At 44.0% G+C, this 24,617-nt stretch overlaps 1 protein-coding gene across 4 annotated transcripts in view; it reads right to left on the bottom strand.

Annotated features, from left to right (window-relative positions):
- The window catches only part of Trit1 (tRNA isopentenyltransferase 1), a 47,597-nt gene extending 26,310 nt beyond the window's left edge, over positions 1-21,287 (bottom strand). For 2 of the 4 annotated variants that reach the window (XM_035439647.1, XM_027399173.2), the window contains exon 1: positions 21,099-21,287. In XM_035439647.1, the coding sequence (XP_035295538.1) occupies positions 21,099-21,272 (174 nt within the window). In that variant the 5' untranslated portion in view covers positions 21,273-21,287. Of the gene's footprint in view, positions 1-9,269; positions 9,419-20,441; positions 20,555-21,098 lie in introns of all 4 variants that reach the window. The other 2 variants (XM_027399175.2, XM_027399174.2) reach the window with 2 other exon arrangements.
- Positions 21,288-24,617: the final 3,330 nt, after the last annotated feature.

Here is a 24,617-nt window from a genome sequence, read left to right on the forward strand (position 1 = left end):
AGTCAATAAAGAAAGACTGGTTCAGGGACAGACTCGGACGAGAAGGGAAAAGGCAGAGAGTGATAGAGGACACCTGTGCCCATGACTAGCCATGATGTGAACATCACAGGCACCCACATGAGGCATACATGTACTCAAGTACACACACGCACAATTAATTAATGTGTGTCATGTAGTATTCCCTAAATGCCACATCAAAACCATCAAATATTAAGCCAGGCAGTAGTGTTGCATGCTTTTAATCCTAGCATGCAGGATGCAGAGGCAAGCGGATCTCTGTGAGTTCAAGGTCAACCTGGTCTGCAGGATGAGTGCGAGGATAGCCAGGGCTACACAAACAAATTCTGTTTCAAAAATAAGACAATCAAAATAAATAAATAATCAAGCATTTAACACTGAACTGAATTTTATAGGGGAATAGATCTCTGTCTTGCCTGTCGAATAATTTATTTCCAGAGAGGAAATTTTCCAGGAAAAGGCCAGAAAGCTTAAGAAAGCTGACCTCTAAATCAGCAGAGCTGGAGCACCCAAAAATGCTAACTAGGGTGGAGAAACTATGACAGAAGTGAGGAAAGCCAGATGAACTGGGAAGCAGGAGCTTTCAACTGGAAGCCATGCTGTCCACCAGGGGATACTTGCAAATATCCTGGCTGTTTAAACTGACAGAGGGCTACTGCCTGTGGACCAGATAAGCTGAATGAAAGAATGAAAACATGATAAACAGGAGAGTCCTTTGGCCCCTTCAACAAAGGATTTACCTGCCCCAATGTCAATAGTCCTTGAATGAGAGATCCTGTTCCATAAAACCACCTGAGAATCTCTTCGCAGACCTTGAGGGATCCACTAAAGCTATAATCCTCTAAGGCTGCCATCCTTTAGGGTGCACCTATGACTGTGGTAACCAGCAGCGCCCTGGCGCTAGGCACTCTGCAGCTCCATCTTACCTAGCCGGCTGGCTATGACACCATAGTGTAGCACTTATAGTAAGAGAAAAGGCTTCTCCCCAAGTTTGTTCTTCACTTCCAAGTTATTGGCTCTTTATGACTTCATGTCCTTCCCACTCCACATTAGACCCTGCAGTCCTCCAAACCATTCTTCCCTCCCTAGAAAACTACAGCCTTGGTTTACAGACTAATATAATCACCACCACCCTTCTCTGCTCGATGCCCCCACCTCCAAGTGCTCTGTGGCTGTCACTGAGGTCACAAGGGACTTGCCTGCCAAATACAACTCTGCCCACTCAACCTTCAAACAAGTTCTGGAAAAAGCAGCAATATGCTACTGCGGAGCACTCCAATTCAGAAACCACTCTCCTCTGGGCTACAGCAACACCATTCTTTCCAGGTTTTCTTCTCATCTCAATAGCCCTTCCTCAGTCGCCTTTTCTGAGGCAAGCCACCAATCTAGTAGCAATGCCTACCATGGGAACACTAGTGACAAATGGCAGTCTTTATGGCATGTGCCCACCATTTCACAAAACTCTCTGGATACCATGGCTTCTACCATTATTTTTGTGCTGACAGTTCCCAGCCTGTGTCTGCAATCTAGGTCTTCCTTGTGGTGCCAGACCTGTACATGAACTGGACATTTCCATCTCAATGCAGTGCAAAGAAAGGATCAACAGCATAGGGCTCTGACTGCCTGACAAGGCTCTGGCTTCACCACTCACTAGGCATGAGCTCAGTCATTTAACCCACTGTGCCCCAGACGCTCCACTTATAATTAAATGATTCATATAAACAAAAGCACACAGAGTAGGGCCTTCCTTTAGAAGCAGCCAATAAATGTTAGCTAGCTAGTATTATTACCTTCATCATCTGTCACCATCATCACCCGAAACAGGCACCCAAGCAGAAAAATGAACTTACTATCTCCTCCTGTGTTTGAGTAAATCACCTAGGTAATAAACTAAAAACCTTAAAGGGTTCCTGGTGCCTCTATTTCTCTTCACACTCCCTATCTACCTCAACTTTCGTCCATGCCAGTTATTTTTTTTTAATTTACTTATTTATTTTTTTAACATTTTATTCATTTATTATGTAAATAGCTTTCTGCCTGCATGTATCCATGAAAGCCAAAAGAGGGGATGAGACCCCATTACAGATGGTTGTGAGCCACCAGGTGGTTGCTGGGAATTGAACTCAGGACCTCTGTAAGAGCAGTCAGTCAGTGCTCTTAACCTCTGAGCCATCTCTCCAGCCCCATTAAAAGACTGCTTTGTTGTTGTTTTTGTTTCTTTTTGAAGTTTTTTGAGATAGAGTTTCTTGTGTAGCCCTGGCTGTCCTTGAACTTGCTCTGTAGACCAGGCTGTCCTCAAACTCATATCCACCTGCCTCTGCCTCCCGAGTGCTGGGATTTAAGGCATGCACCACCATCGCCAGGTGAGATAATTTTTAAAATTAGCATGAGTTGGGTGTGGTAGCAAACGGCTTGAATCCCAGTGTTTAGGAGTCCAAGACAGATGGAACCCTGTAAATTCCAGGACAGCCAGGGCTACACAGAGAGATCCTACTTCAAAAAATAAATACCAACCAGGAAGTGCTAGCACACACCTTTAATCCCAACACTTGGGAGGCAGAGGCAGGCAGATCTTTGTGAGTTTGAGATCAGCCTGGTCTACAGAGCTAGTTCCAGGTCAGCTAGGGCTGTTACACAGAGAAACCCTGTCTCAAAAGACAAAAACAAATTATCTCTACAGGCCAGTGAGATGTCTTGGTGGGAAAAGATGTTTGCCACCAAGTCTGATAAGCTGCCTTTGAATTCCAGAACCAACATGATAAAGGGAGAGCACACCACGGCACAAGCATACCCACACACTCATACATACACACAAACACACAAAAGTTAGACACAGTAAGAGTCTTCACATTGACTACCATCACATTTCTTACAGTCATTACAAACTGTGATCTGCATGACTTCTCCAGACTAGTCTATCAGCTGCCTCACTGATGTTAACTTCAGTACCTCTCCAGGGCTGGAAAGATGGCTCAGAGATTAAGAGCACTGGCTGCTCTTACAGAGGTCCCGAGTTCAATTCCCAGCAACCACATGGTGGCTCACAACCATCCAATGAAATCTGGTGCCCTCTTCTGGCATGCAGGCATACATGGAGGCAGAATGTTGTATACATACAAACAAATAAAATCTTAAAATAAAAAAGAGCACTTGATGACAACATTTCAGGGGATGGGCGGAACATGTGTAGATGAAAGGAAGAAAAATTCTTTAAAGAATGCTTGCACTAGAAAAACCCATTTTGTTTTAATAAGATAGGGTCTCACTATGTAGCCTCGACTGACCTGGTGCTCCCACTGTGGGTCAGGCCTTCATAGTTGTGGCTATCCTCTTGCACAAGAGTCACCAATACTGTGATTACAGGCTTAGGTTAGCAGGTCTACCTAGAAAACTGATTTTCCTTTTATCAAATTCAACTAAGCAGATGTTCAACAGGGAGAGCTGATATCTCCATGCTAACTTCACTTTCTTAAAACGTTAACTTTTTAAATTTAGAAAGAATGAGCATGCTACAAAATCACAGCAATTAGGCCTTTGGTAATTATGCCTTTTAGCTTTATTTAGCCAAAATTCAGCTGAAGGGCTTGATCAGCATTTAAGAGCAAGCACCGCTCTAAGACCGGAATTCAGTTCCCAGCATCCACAATAAGCAGCTTGCAACCCCCTGTAACTCCAGTTCTGGGGGATCCAACACAATCTTCTGGCCTTACGGGCACCTGCACTCAGATGCCAGCACATACATTCATGTGCACACAAGTACACAAATTACAAAGAAATCTTTTTTTTTTTTTTTAAATTCAGCTTTGGTCATGCTAAATGATTCGTGTAGATAGAGAAGATGCTCAGGCCAGGCCTGGTGCCCTACTTCTGGTGTCTTCAGGGTTAGTGAACAACTGTACCACCTGGAAGTATGCGTCTTCGTTAGGGAAGGCAACTGTGTGTACAGTATAATGGTGCAGACTGTCACCTTTAAATTTGGGTCCTTACCTAGCTGGAACCTTCAATAGACAGGCTAAGTGTCTAATTTTTATTTTGCCTTAAGTTTCCTCATCAGCAAAGCGAGGATAATGAACACATGTACATTCTTCACTGAATATTCTGATAATTAGTTAATATATGTAAAGTGTTTAGAACAGTGCCAGCAGACGGTAAGTACTACACTAACTGCATGACATTATATTTAATATATTTAATTACTGCTGATTAAACATAATTTTCCTTGGCTCTTGGAGGTGAGCCCCCTGGCAAGTGTTTGAAAGGAAAGAACCACAATTTATCAGAGCTAAAAGTGTAACTGGCCTGAAAGTGTTGGGAGGCAGAGGACAACTTCAAAAGTTGGTTTTCTCCTTCCACTGTGTGGTCCTCTGGCTTGGCAGCAGCTCACTGGCCTCAGGAATGAGGCTATTCCAAACAGACTCCTATGCCCTTCTTCTGGCTATCAGACTATTCAAATACTGATTGATCCCCAAGGACCTGGAATTTCCCTAGGAATCCCATGCTGGGAGGAGGAAAAGGCTGAACCCTAGTGTCACCACAAGAGGAACTTGGTTGAAGACTAGTGCCACCGTACTTCTAGGACAACATTTCAGAGTCCTCACAACTTGTCAGACCCTGCAGGAGAGGCTGGAACAGGGACAGTGACAAGTTAGCAGAACCACACCTTGACTAGAATGGGGGCGTCACTGGACCCCATTCTTTATCTGTTCCTCTTCCCATTGTGGCCACATTGCAAAAATCTGCTTTCCCTGCTTCTCAATACACCTGTCTATTTAACTGGCCTATTAAAGATGGGTGCCAGGCACCAGGTGGTGGTGGTGCACACCTTTAATCCAAACATTTGGGAAGCAGAAGCAGGAGAATCTCTGTGAGTTTGGATGTTCCAAGCTACATAGTAAGACTCTGTCTCAAAAAGTAAACAAAAGACAGGTGGCCAAACCCAACTATTGGGGTGCCAGGGCCCAGGTTCTGTCTGACCCTAAAAGCTCCAATAACAAAAGGGGGCTTTAGACACTGAAACAATGTATGACCCTCAGAAGTTAAAATATTTACAAGTGTCTCTTAACAACATATTGACAGCTGCTGCTCTAATACAGTACATTTTCCCATCCTAACATGCCCAAAGAGGAAGCTGACTTGTCCGAAGAGTCATGACTTGTCCGACTCTTCTACCTATACATAGTAGCTGGGCTGAGAGTAAAACCCAGCTTTCCAGCTGAACAGACATGTCTACCAGGTAAAAGGAAGACCTCAGAGTACCAACCAACTGTAGATGAGGAAAAGACAGGGCTTTTGAAGTTTGCCATCAACAGTTGCTAGGATACTGGAATTGCTGGAATCAGTAGCTGTGACCCTAAGGTGCAGCAAAGGTTGAGAACCACAATCGAGTGCTGGGTTGTAAGATGTAAACAAGAAAAGTGGGGCTGAGGAAACGTTTCTGAGTACAGCACACAAGCATGAGGAACAGAGTTTGGATTTCCAGAACTCACAGGAATTGCAGAAGTGTGCAGCAAAGATGGGATCCTGGGCAAGCTGGCTAGCTAGAGTTTTGTTTGAATTGGCAAGCTCCAGGTTCAGCAGAGAACTCTGATTCAGTAAGAAAAGAGCAGAGGAATGAAGAGACCCAACATCAACTTTGATCCTCCAAACACCCCATACATATGAACACACATGCACACTATCACACATATGCATGCGAAAGAAAATAAAAAGTAAAGAAACAGGCAAAGAGAAAAGGGGGGGAGTACAGAGGGCAGGGGATGAGAGTTGATAAAGAAGGGCTTCATGGTCATCTGCAATTGCCTACAAGAGTGTGCAGGAAACCCTGTGGTGGTTGAATAGGAACGGCCCCCATAGGCTCACATATTAGAATGCTTGGGGATTTAGGAGTGGCCTTGTTGGGGTAGGTGTGGCTTTGTTGGAGGAAATGTGCCTTGGGGGTGGGCTTTAGGGTTTCAAATGTTCAAGCCAGGCCCAGTGTCTCTATCTTTCTGTCTGTGTCTGTAGCCTCCCTCTCTGCCTCCCTCCTTCCCTTTTCTCTGCTGAGAGCTCTCAGCTCCCTCTCTGGTGTGTGCTGCCATGCTTCCCACCATGATGATAAGTGACTAAACCTCTTAACTGTAATCGAGCTCCAATTAAATACTTTCCTTTATAAGAGTTGCTATGGTCATGGTGTCTCTTCACAGCAAAAGAACACTGACTAAGACAAACCTCAAGGGAAGGGAAGGAAAGCCCCAGGGTAGGTAGGGTAGCCCCAACCCTTTTATTTGAAGCTCACTATGTAGTACAGGCTGGTCCAAATTCAAATGGATCCTCCTGTGGAAACCTCCAAAATGCTGGGATATAGAAGTGAGTCACCTGTAAATTCCACCACTTCAGAAGCATAAACTTCAGATGTGAATTATTTTTAAAAGAATATTAATCTACAATAATATGCAAATTACAGGTTTGCATGACCAAAACTGGGGGTGGGCATAAAAACTACTACAAAGACAATACCAACCAGATGTGTTGGCACATATCTATAATTACAGCTATAAGTGGGAATCCCAGCTGAGGTAAAATCCCCAAAACCCGTTACTGCTCTGAGGGGAAAAGTTTCCCCTATGTAAGTGTTACAGCTCTGAGGGGAAAGGTATCCTGGTAGTCTGGAGACAAGGAACACCATAATGTCACAATGCACAACAAACCTCACACAAGAGATTTATTAGGAGGGAAAAACACAGGAGGGTAGCTGCCTCTGCTCTAGAGAGAAGCAGCAGGAATTGTGCAGGAGATAGGATTATATAAGGTCTTTGGGGCAGGAGTTTTCCACGTTGGACTTTTCCACACTGGGAATTGGTGGGATTTCAAATCCTGAGCTTGGAGAAAACCCAGGGATTAGTGGGTTTTGGTAAGTTTTTGTTTTGTTTTTTTTTAACTCAGAAGTGGGCTGGGACCTCTTCTCCTACACCAGCTCTGTGGAGATAGGAGCAATAAGGAGTTCAAGACTTGGCTACACAGTCAGCTTGAAGTCTCTCTCTCTCTCTCTCTCTCTCTCTCTCTCTCTAGAGAGAGAGAGAGAGAGAGAGAGAGAGAGAGAGCCTCACTATGTAACTCTGGTGTCCTGTAACTCACTTTGTAGACCAGGCTGGTCTCAAACTCATGGATCCACCTGCCTCTGCCTGCCAAGTGCTGGGACTGAAAGTATGAGTCACTACACCCAGCTTTAAAATAAAAATTTTAAAAGAAAAATAACAAGTATTAAGAGAAGTTATGGAGAAACTGGTATCCTGATTAGTGGGAATGTAAAATTGGTGTGGTCACGTGGAAAGGTTAGGAAGTTCCTGAAAGTTAAATACATAATTACCACATGACTTAGCAATGCTAGGTATATATTCAAATAACTGGGGGGGGGGAGGGGTGTTAATCAAAAAAGGCACTCAAACTCATGAACATGCTTGCTCACAGCAATATTGTTTATAACAGTCCAAAGGGTCTGTCACTTGCCTACTGCCTAGCATGCTCAGGGGCCTGAGTTCAAGCCCCAGCACCTACATGATAAACACGACTGAAGGCAGACACAAAATTACACATGTAACTTGTTAGACTAACCTGTTCTGAGCTCTTCACCTAAACAGGGAAGAGAAGGATGATGGGAAACTCCTGGCTCCTGGAGTAGGGGAAACAGTGAAGATGCCTAACAGTGACTGTGAAATTTTTCTAGAGAGTGTTTTGTAACCAGATAGAAATATTAGTTATATAACACTGTGAATTATGCCCAGAATTGCTCATTTTAAAATGACTAATTTTACGTGGAATTTAAATAACCTCAATTAAAAGACAACAACAACAGCACTCTCCTTAGGTCTGAGGGTGCAGTTCAGCCGGTAAAGCACATTCTTGGCATAGATGAACCCTAAGTTGAATCCCTGGAACCACAAACAAACAACAAACAACAGAAAGAGGGCACAATAAACACCCCATAGACCTTACACAACAAAAAGTACATTTGGATCAGCAAGACGGTTCAGTGGGTAAAGGTGTTGGCTGCCAAACCTGACAGCCTGAGTTCAGTCCCACATGGTGGAAGGACAAAATGATTCCCACAAGGTGTCCTTTGACCTACACACACACACACACTTTTAAGTACTTTATCATATGCAAATTTAAATATTATCAGACGAGGGCTGGAAAGGTAGCTCAGTTAGTAGCGACCTTGCCTTCATGCACAAGGCTGTATGTATTTGATCCTCAGCACCTCACAGATGTGTGTGGTCGAGCACTATATAGCAAGTTCCAGGCCAATCTGAAATACACGAGATCTGTCTCAAAAGTGTAAAAACGTAAAAGTATTTGCCCCCCACCAGCCTGACAACCTCACCATGATCCTCTCAGAGCCCACATGAAAAGCTGGATGCCTGTAGCACACTGTATCCCAGCACTCCTGCTGTGAGAGGAAAAGTGGAGACAGGACAAGCTCACAGGCCAGGGAGGCCAGCTTTCCTGGTGGACCCTGCAACCAGGCAGATACAATCAGAAGTGACTCTAGAAAGCTTTCTCTGACTCCACAGGACTGCCACAGCATGTGGATGATCCATCACTACACACACAAATACCACAATCATCTGGGAAACCTAGGCTTAGACTACAGACTGCAACAATCCACACCAATTTCAAATGTCCGCCACAACTGAAGCAGGATGGGGAGTGGGGACTGAATGTGTGGTGCACACCTGCAATATCAGTATTTGGGAAGCCGAGGCAGGAGGACAACAGTTCAAGACTAGCAGATACACTTGCACACACACTTGCATCTAGCAGATACACTTGCACACACACTTGCATGCTCGTGCTCGTGCTTGCTCTCACACACACACCCTAGGTGAAAGCAAAAGGAGCTTACTACTAAATTCTGCAGCTAAAATAAAACAATATAGCATTTGTAGTTCCAGGACAGCCAAGGCTACACAGAGAATCCCTGTCTTGGAAGAAAAAAAAAATTCTAGAAAAAATTCTAGAAAAAAAAATTCTAGAAAGAAAGCTCTTCCCAGAGCTCTGGTCAAGATGATGTCATAAAAAGACAAGAAGCCTAAGAGGTCAACCAGGAGTTTTGATTTGGATTTGATCTGATGTGGAAATGTTGAAAAGTTTCTATGGGAGAAGATTAAAGTCAATGGAAAAACTGGAAATCATGGGAATGTTGTTTTCATTGACGGCTTGAAGAATAAAATCACAGTTGTTTCTAAAACCAAAAGGCATCTAAAATACCTTACCAAGAGATGCTTCAGAAGAATCTTGGCATCTGACAAGGAGACTATGACCTTCACCGCTTCCAAATCAGCCAAGATGAAGTTGGGCGAGCGTCTGAGGACTATTTGGCCTTTGTTCATTAATAAAATGCAAGTATGCTAGAGAAAGAAACCTAAAAACAGACTTCAATTATCAGTGAATCAAAATCATTGTACTCTAAAAAAAAAATTCTAGGGGAAAAATGTCTAATTCATTCGGCCATGCAGGCAAATGCTGCAGAACCCAAGTTGCCTCTTTGACCCACTCTCCACTCAGTCACCAAAGTCACTCTTACTTCTCTGTTTAAACTCCAAACCTCATGGTATGACTTTCAAGGACCTCAACAATATGTTCCCAGGGCCTGTGTTTTTGGTTTCATCTCCTACGACAGTCCCTCAAGAACCCTCTGTGGCAGACGGCTGCCAGCCATTCCTCAAGTGTAGAAGGCCGTGTGCGTCTAAGGAGGTAAGAGACAATGCAGTGCCTTTGCTATGTTGTTGGTTTATTTATTCAGGGTGATGAGTGTTTTGCATGCATGCACGTATGTGCACATGTGTGCCGGTGCAGAAGGGTCGGAAGAGGGCATCAGAGTCTCTGGAGTTATGGATGGTGGTGAGCCACGTCTGACACTTAACTGTCACTGAGGCAGCGGGGCAGTGCCTCAGCTCACAAGCCTCAAGCTCAAGCCTCACCTGTGCTCTCTCCCCTGTGGTTTCCTTTTAGCCAGTAGTCACTTCTCCTTTCTAACATGGAGAAGCTCCCTGTAGCAGCAAAAGGTGACCATATATGCAGAACCGACACAAAATAAAACTGCATTTAATATGGAAGTAAGCCAAGTGACCTAGAAACCTATTATCTACACACACACACACACACTCTCTCTCTCTCTATGAGTCAAAAACATTTGAAATCTCCTTCTTGGCCTCTTGTCACGTCTAGTCATTTTGAAGATTGTAGCCACTGGCAGTGATAAAAAGCCTGTGGATAGGCCCATCTCTCTCCTGGTTAACAGGTCTTTGTGCCTTTTATCTGAGTATGAGGCCACTAAGAGGCAGCACCATCCCATCTCTCCTTTCTGATCTGTCCCCCCTGCCTCCCACATCTCCCTTGAACACTATCAGACAGACAGTCCTTTAGTACAAAACACTGTTCCTAAATTATGTCCCAAAGCAGACAAAAAGAACACAGAGTTCCACATCTATTAGCTGACACAGAGCCTGCTGACTAGTCAGTCTGCCAAAAGCTGTTTGCCTCTCTCCTGTAGCTTTGGAAAACACAAAGGGAACTGTGCTCCTATGTCTGATATTGCTTCTCCCCAGGACTTGAAGAATTAAGGCATCAGAGATATTTCCTCTCTATAAACCCAAACAGAACACTCTGTCTCCTCTTAGTCTACACTCAGAAGTCTCTATTTTCAAGCAGGCAGTGTACATGTGGGGGATGCACTCACTCCACCTTGGATTTGCATGCCAAGATGACAACCCAGACTGAAAGGAAGACTTTCAGTATCATCTTCCTGCACTGGATCAGACTCTACAAATGAGTCTGAACAGTCAGATCCAATTTCCAGGTGTGCAGATGTCTTGCGGGACGATCTCTTTAATCTTTCTGTACCTCAGTTTTTCCATCCTGGAAAGCAAGGATTGTGTTACTGGCCTCCCCTTGAATTCTGACTGTTGAATGAGCACAGTTATGTTTCTATACACTGAGAAACATTGGGGTTTGGAAAAAATTGGACTATCAGTAGTACAAAAAGGGTCCTTTCTGTCAGAACCACACAGAAATGCACAGGACCCAGAAGGAATCCCTAAGATAGCATCCCTCAAAGAGTCTGACACCCTACTCCACAAACCACAGGCCTGTAACAGCATGAAGCAGGCATTTGGCTGCCAGATGCTCAGGTCATTGTTTATCAGGCTCTCAACACAAAAGCACCACTTCAGACCTGTAATCCTTAACAGTATGTTGTTATTTCAGCTCAGTGCTTGGCGTTAGCACTCACTCCTTCCCCCACCCCTTCCTTCTTTCTGTCCAGGCTGGCTCATACTCATGGGAATCCTCCTGCCTCAGTGGTGTCATTAAAACACTTACTTACTCAATGCTTATCAAAACAGGTCTTCCCTAGAAAAGTTACTTTAAAAGGTTGCCATGGAATGAGCCTGCCTCAGGATTACTACTGCTGTGATAAACACCATGACCAAAAGACTTGGAGAGGAAGGGATGTATTTCATCTTATAACTCTTAAGTACATCCTCTATCACTGAGGCAAGTCAAAACAGAAACCTGGAGGCAGGAACTGATGCAGAAGCTATGGAGGAGTGCTGCTTATTAGCTTGCTCAGCCTGCTTTCTTATAGCACCTAAGACAACCAACCCTCAGGTGGCACAGTAAAAGCTAGACCCTCCTCCCTCATCAAACAAGAAAAACACCTCAGGCCTTTTTGAATGTCAAGTTGACAAAAATTACCTCGGACAGACCCTATGGTTAAATTAGGACGACAGGTAACAAAAGTATATCATGAAAGACAATTAAGACAAAGGGCTGAGGCTCCAGCTCAGAAGAGGGTACAGGCTGAGCTCAATCTCTAGTACCACTGGGGCAGGGGCAGGGGCAGGGGCAGGGGCAGGGGTGGGGGTGGGAGCACTGGAGGGATGGCCCAGAGGTCTTGAGTTCAATTCCCAGCAACCACATGGTGGCTCACACCATCTGTAATGAGATCTGGTGCCCTCTTCTGACCTGCAGGGATACATGCAGACAGAATACTGTATACATAATAAATAAATTTTTTTAAAAAAGGAACAGGGAGGGAGGGAGGGAGGGAGGGAGGAGGGAGGGAGAGAGAGAGAGAGAGAGAGAGAGAGAGAGAGAGAGAGAGGAGAGCACACAAGGGAGGAAAGAAAAGTCTAGCCAAATTCAGTAGCACATCATCTCAGCACTTCAGACACTCCCTAGGAGTTACAGGAAGAAAGGTTAGGAATGAAGACAGGCTGAGTCATGAGACCCTATGGAAGGAGAGAGAAAGGAAGTTGACCTAAGATGGTGTTTTGCAAGGGCTGGGGACACAAATGCTTGCTGTGCAAGCATCAGGACCTGAGTTCAGATCACCAACAACCATGTACAGGCCAGTGGAGCAATACACATCTCTAACCCCAGCACTGGGTGGGATGAGACAGGTGGGTTCATGGGCTAGTCTGTCTAACAAAAATCAGCAAGCTCCAGGTTCAGTAAAAGACTGTCTCAAAAAAATAAAGGGAACCATAGAGGTGGCTCAGTGATTAAAAGCATGTGATGCTCTTACAGAGGACCTGGGTTTGGTTCCCAGCACCCACAAGGTGGCTCAAATTGTCTGTAATTCCAGTTCTAGGGGATCCAGTGCCCTCTTTTGGTCTTAACAGGCACACATGAAATAAAGAAATCCTTAATATAATAATTACTAGCCCAGAGGTGGTGGCTCATGCCTTTAAATCCCAGTCCTTGGGAGGCAGAGGCAGGAGGATTTCTGAGTTCAAGGCCAGCTTGGTTTATAGAGTGAGTCCTGGAGACAGGCTCCAAAGATACACAGAGAAATCCTGTCTTGAAAAACAAAATAAAACAAAAGAAAAATAACAAAGCTGGCAAGCAACAAATAAAGATGCCTGACATCAGTGTGTGTGCGTGCGTGCGTGCGTGTGTGAGAGAGAGAGAGAGAGAGAGAGAGAGAGAGAGAGAGAGAGAGAGAATTTTACAATTTTGTTTATTTAATGGCACATTTCTGAATATAAACATCTAAGGAGCTTATATTAAAATATTAAAGGAATATTAAAATGCAAAAACAATAGTCACAGGGACTATAATCTACTTGGGAGGCTGAGGTGGAAGATGACTTGAACCCATGAATTTGAAACCAGTTTGGATAATACAAAGAAGACCCCAACTCAGAACATAAACAAATAAAAATAAATTAAAACTCCACTCAGAAACTTGAAAAGCTTTTCTAATTATCACTCTCCACTCATCTCCCTTTCATCTGTGGCTGTTAACAACAAGGAGGCTTCCAGAACTGTCTGGGCTCCCCACAGACTAAGTTTCTCCTTTGTCTCAATAAACATTCATCTTGGGTACCAACTTGATGCTAAATTTTACTTTTTTTTTTTGGCTCTACCAAGTTTTGTCCCCTAACGCACACACAGTGGCCACTAGTCTGCTCAAGACTCCATCTGACACACACCACCATGATCCACATTAGGAATCTTTTTTAGTGATTTAAAAAACAAAACAAAATAAAACTCTACTTGTAGGGAGGAGAGTTCACATGTTCCTCAGAATCTGTATGGTGTTTTGCGGATAATTTTCATTAGTTCTCTCTCTCACCACCGTACTGGTGCCAGGGATCAAACTCAGGTCCTCAAGCTTAGCGACAAGCACTGTTACTGCTAAAGCGTTTCAGTGGCCTTGCTGCCTGTTCTTTTAACCAGGACCTCATGTAGCCCTGGCCTCAAACTCACTATACAGCTGGAAATAACTTGAATTTCTGGTCCTTCTGTGTCTGCTTCTCAAGTGTTGTTACAGTTTGCACACTGCCTAACCAGGCTTCATATTATGAATTTTAATGTACATTTCAGATCCTGTTCAAAATGTGGCACATCCCCGTGAGGGAATAGTGGCAGCATTCTCTGTGATTGAATCCTACAGCTCTTGCCTCATCTAAAGAGGGAAGTCACTAGATATAGAAAGCAGAGAACTATGCTCAGTGACAGATCTACAGATCTGGGGCATAGTTCCTGGGCTGTTAAATAATACCTACTTTATGTCACTGTGAAGATTTAAAGAGTATTAAGGGACTCAAAAGATGACTCACCAATTAAGAACACTTACTGCTCTAGCAGAAGATGAGTTCGGTTCTTAGCACCCACATGGCGGCTCACAACAACCTACAACTCCAGCTCTGGGGAATGTGAAGCCCTCTTCTTGCTTCTGTGGGTACCCCCATACATTAAGCATCCACACAAACAATTATTACACATACACTGATGATGGGGAATGTCCTTCTATGTATGTTTATCTTATTGGTTGTTGAATAAAGCACTGTTCGGCCAATGAGGCATCAAGTTAGGTAGGACTAGGAGTCAAGGAGGATTCTGGGAAATGTAGTAAAGTCTTGTGATCCAGGCAGTAAGTGACATAGCAGGCAGACTCAGAATATAAGCAGGGACACGCAGGAAGTTGTTCTCTTCCTCCTAGTCTCTGTGGAGCCACCATGTGATCGCCAGAAAGACAGGACGCATTCCACCTGTGTCCTTGATCAGATAAGTTCTTATAAAATATACAGATTAATAATTACGGTTGATAATTAAGACTGAGCTAGCAGATGAGAAATCCTAGTCATTGGCCAGCAGCATTGTACCTAATATAAGTCTCTGTGTGTTACTTGGGACCTTATCGTGGGGGCGAGACTTGGGTGGTTTGGCAAAAAGATTTATCGTTACACATTGAAGCCAAGGAGATGGAGAGATGACTCTGTGGTTAAGAGCACTGGCTGCTCTTCCAAAGTACCTGGCCTTGATTCCCAGCATTCACACAGTGGCTCAGAGCCATCTGTTACTCCAATCTTAGGGAATCCAATGCCCTCTTCTGTCCTCCACAGCACCAGGCATGTAAGTGTACACAAATATGCATGCAGGCAAAACACCCATACACATAAAATCATGATAATAATTTTAATTTTTTAAAAGAGAAAAAAGGCACAATGCAGTGGTAGCACACTCCTTTAATCCTAGCATTCAGGAGGCAGAGGTAGGCTGATATGAATTTGAGGCCAGTTTGGTCTATAGAGGGTATTCCAAGACAGCCAGATCTACACACAGAAACCCTGTCTCAAAAAACCAAAATAAATAAGTAGAGTGAAAAGCCAGATGTGGGAGCACACACCCCATCATTTACGAGGAAGAGCAGGAAGATGAGAAGTTCAAGACCATCCTCTTGGCTCTCCAGTTACATACTGAATTTGAAGGCAGTCAGGAATTCTTGAGATCTTTTCTTCAGAGACATTTTGTTTACATATTTATAAAATATATTCTGCTAAAGCATTGAAAAGAAGTATCTCCAGGGGTTGGAGAGATGGCTCAAAGGTTAAGAGCACTTGTTCTAGCAGAGGACCCAAGTTCAGTTCTCAGCAACCAAATTGTGGCTCACAATTATTATTCCAGTTCTGGGTGACCCTATGCCCTCTACTGACCTCTGCAGGACACTGCATGCACATGATGCACATACATATATGCAAACAAACATATAAAATAAACATACATAGTGCATGCATACTTAAAGGAAAAATAATATATATAAAATAAAAACATTTTTGAGCAGTATCTCCATTTGAGAAGCTGAAGCAAGAAGATTGTGAGTTCTGGGCCAGTCTGGGCTACACAGGGAAGAGATTCTGTTTCAAAAAACAAAATAACAACAACAAAAAGCATCCTTTCTTTCCACTGGCTAGAAAATGAGCTCTAGTTTTAACAGGGCAGAATGGTTAGCAAAGACAGAAATGAAAAAATGAGTGCAACTGGGCATACTCAGCCAATAGGACATGGATATTTTATTGCATATTTGCACTTAAAAGTAAAAAAAAATAAAGATCAGCTGAGTGGTGGTGACATATGCCTTTAGTATCAGCACTTGGGAGGCAGAGGCAGGTGGATCTGAGTTCGAGGCTAGCATGGTCTACAGAGTTAAGTTCCTGGTCAGCCAAGGCTAGCTACACAGAGAAACCATGTCTCGGAGAGGGAAAAAAAAAATTTAAAGATTAAAGATCAGTGTTCTCCAACTGGGACAAAGAAGAAATGTTATGAACATCCAAAATTAAGCAGTCTAAAATTAAACACAGTTCAGAAAGATAAAAAATCTTCTGTTTTTTATATATTAATAACCCCCAAGGATAAAGGAAATTTAATCCTCATATTTTGAATGTGCCTGCACTGCATGCACCCAAGAACCAGAAGGGCCACAGTGGAATACTGGAGTTTGAGAGAACTAGCAGAAAAGGACCTAGAGCCTCCCCTCCCCACCACCAGAACCCAGAAAATATTGAGGCTGCAGAAACCAACAGCTCCCACTTGCCCCTCCTCTATGCAGCACCAAATGGAGCCTGCTAGGGCCAGAGGATCTGAGAAATTCACCGTTCAGCTCAGCACAGCTGTGCCAGCCAAGTCACTCCATAAATGGTGTTCTCAAGCTTGGTCAGAGATACTTCTTTTTGCAGTGGGCAGGAGTCAGCAGAGGGACTCAAGAGTAACTGAACTGAGAATAACTGTTAACTGCTCAGCTCTACACAAGACATCTGTATCAAGCCCCACAAGGATCCAGGAACATCGAAGGGGTGGAGGTGGGGCAGAAATACAGTTAAGAGCTGAAGGATGTGGCTGGATAGACATGGTCAGCGGTTAAGAGCACTGGCTGCTCTTTCAGAGGAACCCAGGTTCAATTCCCAGCACCCACTCAGTGGCTTACAACTATCTGTAACTCTAGCTCCAAGGGATCTGATTCCCTCTTCTGGCTTCCACAGACTCTGTATGCTTTTGGTGTCCAGACATATATGCCGGCAAAATGCTCACACACATAAAAAAAAAAAAGAAAAAAAAAAGAACTGGAGGATTGATGGGGGAATGTCCTTCTGTATATATGTTCCTCTTACTGGCTGACGAATAAAACACTAATTGGCCAGTAGCCAGCAGGCAGTATAGGCAGGGCTACCAGATGAGGAGAATTCTGGGGAGAGGACAGAGAAAGCAGCAGCCAGAGAGACTCCATGTAGCCACTGAAGGAGTAACATGCTGGAGTATTCTCTGGTAAGCCAAAACCACATGGAGATACAGATTAAATAGAAATGGGTTAATAGTTAAGAGAGCTAGCCAATAAGAAGTCTGAGCCATTGGCCAAACAGTTTATAATTAATATAAGCCTCTGTGTATTTATTTGGGACTAAAGGGCTGACGGACCTAGGTGGAACAGAAAGTCACAGAGGATGGCAAAGAATGCTATAATGCTGTTATCTGAACATGACTTGGCTGTTGCACTCATGGACTTACAGCACCTGTGGTCACCTACAAAGATCAATACAGTTAAAGTTCCATTGTGGATGGAGGAGAAACTCAGAAGACCCCAGCCCTAGCTGAGGTGATACTGGCAAGTGATGGCTGCTGGGGGACGGGAATAATTTGAGGTTGTAGCCACTGGCAGGTTGCTCATGCAGGCAATGCTAACTGAACTCAGTGGGTTATTTAAAAAAAAGAAAAAAAAAAGAAAAAAAAAGAGGAGGAGGCTGTGAATGGGGAGGTCAGTTCTGGAAGGACCCAGGGGAGAGGGAGTTGGGAAGTAGTAGAGTTCTGAGACAGACTCTGTCTCAGAAACAAACAAAATGGTGAAAAGCACCTAAGCAGTGACGCCCAAGGTTACCCTCTGGCCTCCACATGCCTGTGCACACACACATAGACACACATGCACAGGCATCCCCCCCCCCCCACAAGCACACACACACAAAAGATGTGCTACTGGGAGTTAGGAGTGTAGCTAAATGGTTATGTACCTGTCCTAGCATGCCCTAGGTTTGATTCTTAGCACCACAAGGAAAAAGAAAAGTAGCATTTTAATGAAATCTTCTGTAATATATGAAAGATCTACACTCTACAATGACAAAGAACTCTAACTTACCCTTATACAACATAGCTAACAGTAAATAACCATTCCTGAGGCTACAACAGCCACTACAGAGACTACCCAACCCTCAGCCCTCATTATCAGAACCCATTCAATTACTTAAAATTAACAGAAGTTAAAATGATTAGCCAGGCATTATGGCTGGTGCCTGTAATTCCAGTACTCTAGAGGCTGAGGCAGGAGGACTGCTACAAGTTTCAAGCCTGACTGGGCTACAGAGTAAGCTCCCATCTCAAGAAAGTAACAAAACAAAAAAGAAAGATTATTTAAAACGTGTCTGACAGGGACTAGATTTGATAGATGAGGGATGATTTCTGAGAAGGGCTGAGCAAAGAAATGGAACAAGTTGGATGTTTACGAAGGAGCAGGGGGATCAAATCCAAGAGTCCTGGAATATAACTGTCCACAGCATTCCCTAAATATCCACCAAAAGACTTCACCTTGGATACCCTGTAAAATCTTCTTGACTTGGAGCTTGGCCATTCTCCGAAGTCCCTAACTCTAAAACCTGTATCATACTGGGCTTATTATTCTTTCTGCCTCAACTGGAACATCTCCACTAATGCTTCACCAGCCCAGAATTACAAAACACAAGGACTGGAATGGTTCTCAGATTATCTTAGGTTAGTGTAGCTCCATCTTACTGGATCCCTTGGTAATCAAGTCTCCAAGGAATCAGGACACCCAACTATAATTCAACACACTTGAATTTCTTCATATGCTCCTCCCAACCATTATGCACACTGCTTACAAATCAGTGTTCCTAACACACCGCTCTTATCCTGTATACATCCCAATCTAGAAGAATCTAAGATGCCACCCTACTGAAGTCTCTTCACTGCCCTCCACACACTATTCAACCACCCTGTCTTCTTTTTGCATTCCTTCCTAGTGCATGCCTTTCTGTTTCTCTTCTCTCTCATTTTTCAATACAAAGTTTCTCTGTAACATTTTCGTATTTTTCAACTTTCACTTTATTTATTTTTTTCCTTTTTTTGGTTTTTCGAGACAGGTTTCTCTGCGGCTTTAGAGGCTGTCCTGGAACTAGCTCTTGTAGACCAGGCTCGTCTCGAACTCACAGAGATCCGCCTGCCTCTGTCTCCTGAGTGCTGGGATTAAAGTCGTGCACCACCAACGCCTGGCTTATTTTTCGTTTTTTTGAGACAAGGTCTCACTATGCAGTTCTGGATGGCCTGGAACTTCCTATGTATACCAGTTGACCTCCAACCTACAGCAGTTCACTTGCCTCAACCTGCCAAGAGCAAAGATTACAATGTATGCCACCTTGCCCAACTTCAAGCTCTTCTTTTGGAAATTTGTATTTACTTATTCATTTGTTCTTTTTGAATTTATGTGTGCATGTATGTATGAGTGCATGTGTCTGTACAGACATGAATGCAGAGGGCAGAAAGGTCAATGTCAGGCGTCCTCCTCAATCGCTCTCTACCTTCTGCCTTAAGACAGGGCTTCGCACTGAACTCAGCACTCACCAGCTTACCACACTAGCTAGCCAGCGAGCTCTGGGGATCCTCCGTCTTACAGCCCCCTGTGCTGGGGTTACAGATGTGTGGTACCACACCTGGATTCTTCTTATAGATCCTGGGGATGTGAACTTGGTCCTCACACTTGTGTAGCAGACACTTTGCTGACTGAACCACCTCCCCAGCCTTGGCCCTTCTTTAGAGACTTTCTATGCCCTTCACTGATTTCTCCCTTCTCAAGAATTCTATAGCATGGAATCGTTTATCATGAAATCCAGCACTTGCAGTGCATTCTACTGAATCTGCCCGCCTGCCAATGCTCTGTAAATAGTTCTGTTCACTTATTAGCTCTTCCTTGTGGCATGTTTACTCACACTAAAATTCCCCAATATAAGGAGTATGGTTTTATCTGCACACACACAAAAAATAACAGCTGCCATATTTTTTCACTATTACCATATTTTTAACACTTGTCATAAGTGCTTCACATACTGTACTTCATTTAATCATAAATACTGATATTTTTGCTATTTTACAAAAGAAGAAGCAAAAGCATCTTTGTTCAAGTCAACCTGATGTTGGGGAAAATAAGGCTGAGATTCAAGCTAAATTTTATCCTCCAACACACAAAGAAGGCTGCAAACAATACATGTTGCATTATCCTACCATTTAGTATATTCTGATCGTATCATTCACAAATGAAAAAATGAGGGTAGAAACCATATCAGGAGCCTTAGGAGGTAGACTGGGGTAAAGAACTACCATTTTTGATTAGTGCCCATCTGTTCAGGTTCATTGACTGACTGTGTCTTTGAACATGCCTAAAAGCCTTTGTAATCCTCATATTCACCCAAAATGCCACCTACTCTCTAGCACAAACCTCCCATACCAGATGAATACTACATCCCTTCTGCACATCCTATCTCAAAGAGCACAAAAAGGGTTCAAACAAACAAACAAAAACCCTCAGCTACAGGCAACATTTACCACAATTGTTGACGTTCTTCAGAGCTGGCCACCCCGCTCTCAAGTGTAACACTCAGAGGTCTCGCTTATTAATCACTTCAGCCTTGTGACCGGGGCAAATGACAGTTCCTCTACTTTACAAATAAAAAAAACAATGTTTAAATAAAGAACACTTGTTAAGCTGAAGTCACGCGGCCAATGGCTGCCTCTTACTGCAATCAGAGTGGTCTGACTCTTCTGCGGCCCAGGAAGACACTCACAGGTGGCATCTGATTTATCTTGGTCTCACTGAGCTAGAACTAAAATTATGGCAAAAATTCTGGAATAATTTTCATTTATTGAAATTCACCGGATATATGTTAACCTTATGCGTTCAAATACCTCTCCTCATTTGCAATGTGCCACGCACAAGGTCGCTTCACCTTCCCAAGCCCCAACATTCTGATCCATAAACAAAACTACTGGTAATATCTATAAAACAGTAACGGCCTGAGAGGTAATCACAAGATACAGTGGACACTTCTGCCATTGGATAGGTGCCTAGCAGGTGTGGGTTCCTTTCATCTGCATCCCCACAAGCCTAGGGGTTCACCCATTGCAGCCATGCGACAGGGTGTCGATGAGGCCCGCACTCGACCTCCAGGCTTCCCAGGCCCTGGGCGAAACACGCTGCCATACCTGCATGGAGTCGGCGCTGACGATCTCGCCGCCGAGCCGCTGGCCTAGCTGCAGAGCCAGGGTGGACTTGCCAGTACCAGTGGCCCCAAGAATCACTACAAGAGGCAGCGTTCGCCGCAGGCCCCGGAATCCAGAGCTCACAGGGACCGCTCGTGCGGCCGCAGCCGCCGCCATCTTGAAGAGAACTGCGCATGCGCCGGAGCAGCTGTCGCCATGGCAACAGTCAGTGCGCCGGCGCGGATCTCCGGCTCTGAAGGGAGGGTGCAAAAGAGGAGGAAACTGAGGGACAAAGGGACCAAGCTTGGGAGGCTTATGACGTAACTGCCTTTGGCTAGCTGGGATCAACTCACTTACTTGCGTTCTTAAATGAGAGATGGCAAACCATCTAAAATATTTCTGTCTACATTGCACCCAGGCACCCAATTCGTCTTCTTCGTAACATTAGTTCCGGTATAAAACTGCATTAACTGGCCTCGGGTTTATTGTCTGAGGTCTACTACAGGCTGTTAGTTTCACAAAGACAAGGGGCAAATCTGACTAGGTTATCGCTGTATCTTCCGTGCCTAGCACAGACAACCAATATTGATTAAATAGAGGAAAACGACTTGTCCACTTATGTGGGAGTTATTAAGTTCAGAGACTGACATTCTTCAAAGTCTGATCTATCCAGTTCACAGGCAAGGGCATGGCTCTAATGTTTTAATTCCACAGCCATTCAGACACAATCAGAAAGCAGGACAAAACTTTCCATCGGTACAGCCAAAGTCATTCAAGAGATAGGCTAAGAACAAAAGAACAAGCGAGTGAACAACAAACACAAAATTAGAAGAGGAAGTGGGGAGAAAAAAAAACAGAAGGGATAAAGCAGATTTAAGTGATGAAAAGAAAAATTAGAGCCAAAGATGACCAAAATTCAAAAGATTTCACACACCCCTTTAAGAAATGACCTTAGGGGGTCCATTAAGATGACAAGTAAAAGTGCCTGCTGCCAAATCTGATGACCCCAGTTCAATCCCCAGGATCCACACGGTGGAAGAAGGAAACTGAGCTTACATAGGCAGACAAACAGATGCATACAATGAATTTTAAAGTTCATTCAGAATGCCTGTGGAATCAGGGGAACCTGCATTCAAGTCCCAGCTCTCAGACTTCCCAGCGGTGTGACCTTCCATTGGCATCACTTTCCCCCCTCTTTGTCTGGAAATTGAACCCAGGGCCCCCTGGATGCTCAACACGCACTCTAGCATGGAGCATAACCCCAGTCTCTTACTTTACCTCTTAACCTCAACGATCTCATCTTTCAATGAATTCCTCTGAGGATTGCCATAAGGAAAAAGTGAAATCGTGTCTGGAAAGTGCTTGCTACAAATGCCCTGGCACATAACAACTACCATTTGTTGAACAGTTTGTATTATTCTAATTGTACAGCCCCATCTGCCTCCCTAAATAACTAAGAGCAAAAGCCTAAGGGCAGAGAATTTTTCAATAATGTGTAAATACCCCTTCTGCCAACCTCTATCTAGTTTGACAGTTTCAGGGGTCTGAGGGTGCAGGTTAATGGTAAAGCATTTGCCTGGAAAGCATGAGGCTCTGGGTTCAGTCAGCACTTGGAATGAGGAGGGACACATAAATGTTTTTCTTCTGAGGCTGCCTCTGTCTAGCTCCCAGGTAAAGCCAGAATTCCTTGTGTCAAAGTAGCGTCGTCCCCCCCTCTCCCCCCAGAAATCCAGAGCATATGACTGGCCTGCCTAGAATGACTGCCATTATATTTTTCAATCACTTGAATCTCCTTAGGCAAAATGGCCACTCTTGCTGACCTAAGCTAAACCATGTAGCTACATATATTGTTTGGGAGAACTCCCATTTCTAGTTCTTGGTCCCTAGTACCTCCTTTATTCAAGCCAGGCTATTTTGATGAAAAGCCTGTTCTCCCTAATTTGTGGTACCCGCCTGGGGCTAAGTTTAAAATGGAGATGTGTGGCCACATATTGGCAGACACTCTCACATGATGGTTGTTAACTGTAGAGCCTTTGCCTGGAGACTTTCAGAGGGTATGGTTACCATGACAACCACCAGAAAGATGGCAGGCCAGAGGAATGATGCACATAAAGAGAAAGGGGAGGCTGATTTCATGATGACAGTCTGACGGTGACAGACTATTCTCACTCACAGACAGGGCTAGCACTGTCCAAGTCATGACCAGGTGACTGTTACTAGAGAAAGAGGAAAAACAGGAGGGTGGAATTTACCAAGAGACCAGAAGAGGAAGAGGCTGGTTACCAAGGCAACTGGAGAGAAAGGAATGAAAAAAAAAAAAAATAGGGCTTCACCACAGCAGCAGAAAATTGCTTCTAGCCAAGCAACACAGGGCTGTTGCTATAGAAACAAGGAGAACAGGGATCCTGTAGACCATGGGGAGAATTATCACTGAAATGCTGAGCAGCAAAGACTCCTAAATCAGAATGGAGCCTGTGGTCCAAAACAAATGAGGAGAAGTGAGAAAAAGCACAGCGCCCGTTTCCATTCATTGCATTCCTACTGGTCCTACCGAAAGAAAACAAGGGCATTAGCACCCCCTCCCTTTTCTTTATTTGTGATTCTACTGTAGTGATCTTCTGAACTCTGAATTATACTAAAAACAGTTCCTGAAAGATATCCTGTAATTCAAAATTCTAATCAGAGGCATTGTGTTCAAGGGGGAACTAGGAAATGGAAGTCTATGACCAGGAGCTGATAAGTGTTTCTAAGACGACAAGAACATAAAGCCTTCCAATGGGAAGAATTGCAGGGTAATAAGGAAATAAAAGAAGGCACACGGGGAGTCGGAGAGCTGTGTGTACTCATGCCCAGGTATTAAACTTGACCCCTCTCTTCCATGAGACCAGGTGGGAAGAAACTCTCTCTGTTCTTCAAGGAGGCTCAAGAGAAAAGAGTATGTATGTCACTCGAAGTACATGTTCATACCCAGGAAGAAAGGTTGCTGCAGAAGCCCACCTCTAACATACTCCACGTATCACGAGCAGACTATTGCGAACAAAGAAATCCTTGAGGGTTTTTGCTTGCTTGCCTGCCTGCCTGTCTGCTTGCTTGCTTGCTTGCTTGAGTGGTGCTGGAGAACAAACCCAGTGGGTTCATGTTTTCTAGGAAGCCACTGTACCTCAGCCAAGAAATCCTTTTTCTGTTTATTTATTTCAGAAGCAGATTCTCCCTATCTAGCCCAGGATGGCCCTCCACCATCCTCCTACCTCTGCCTCCCAAGCACTGGCATTAGAAGCATGAGCACTATGGCAGGCTTTCAGAAATCTTAGTTTTAAATTGGCAGTGGTAGCACATCCCAGTGCTTGGATGTCTGAGACAGAAGAATTGTCACCAGTTTGAGGCCAGCCTAGATTACATAGCAAGTACCAAACCATCCAGGCCTGCCTAGTAAGACATGGTCTGAGCATTCATCTCTACTCTTCCCCAAAAAAGAAATCTGAGTTTTAATGGAAAAATGCCAGGATAGGTTGAGTTTGGAAG

The sequence above is a fragment of the Cricetulus griseus genome, chromosome 2 (genome assembly GCF_003668045.3).
Source record: "Cricetulus griseus strain 17A/GY chromosome 2, alternate assembly CriGri-PICRH-1.0, whole genome shotgun sequence".
NCBI lineage: Eukaryota > Metazoa > Chordata > Mammalia > Rodentia > Cricetidae > Cricetulus > Cricetulus griseus.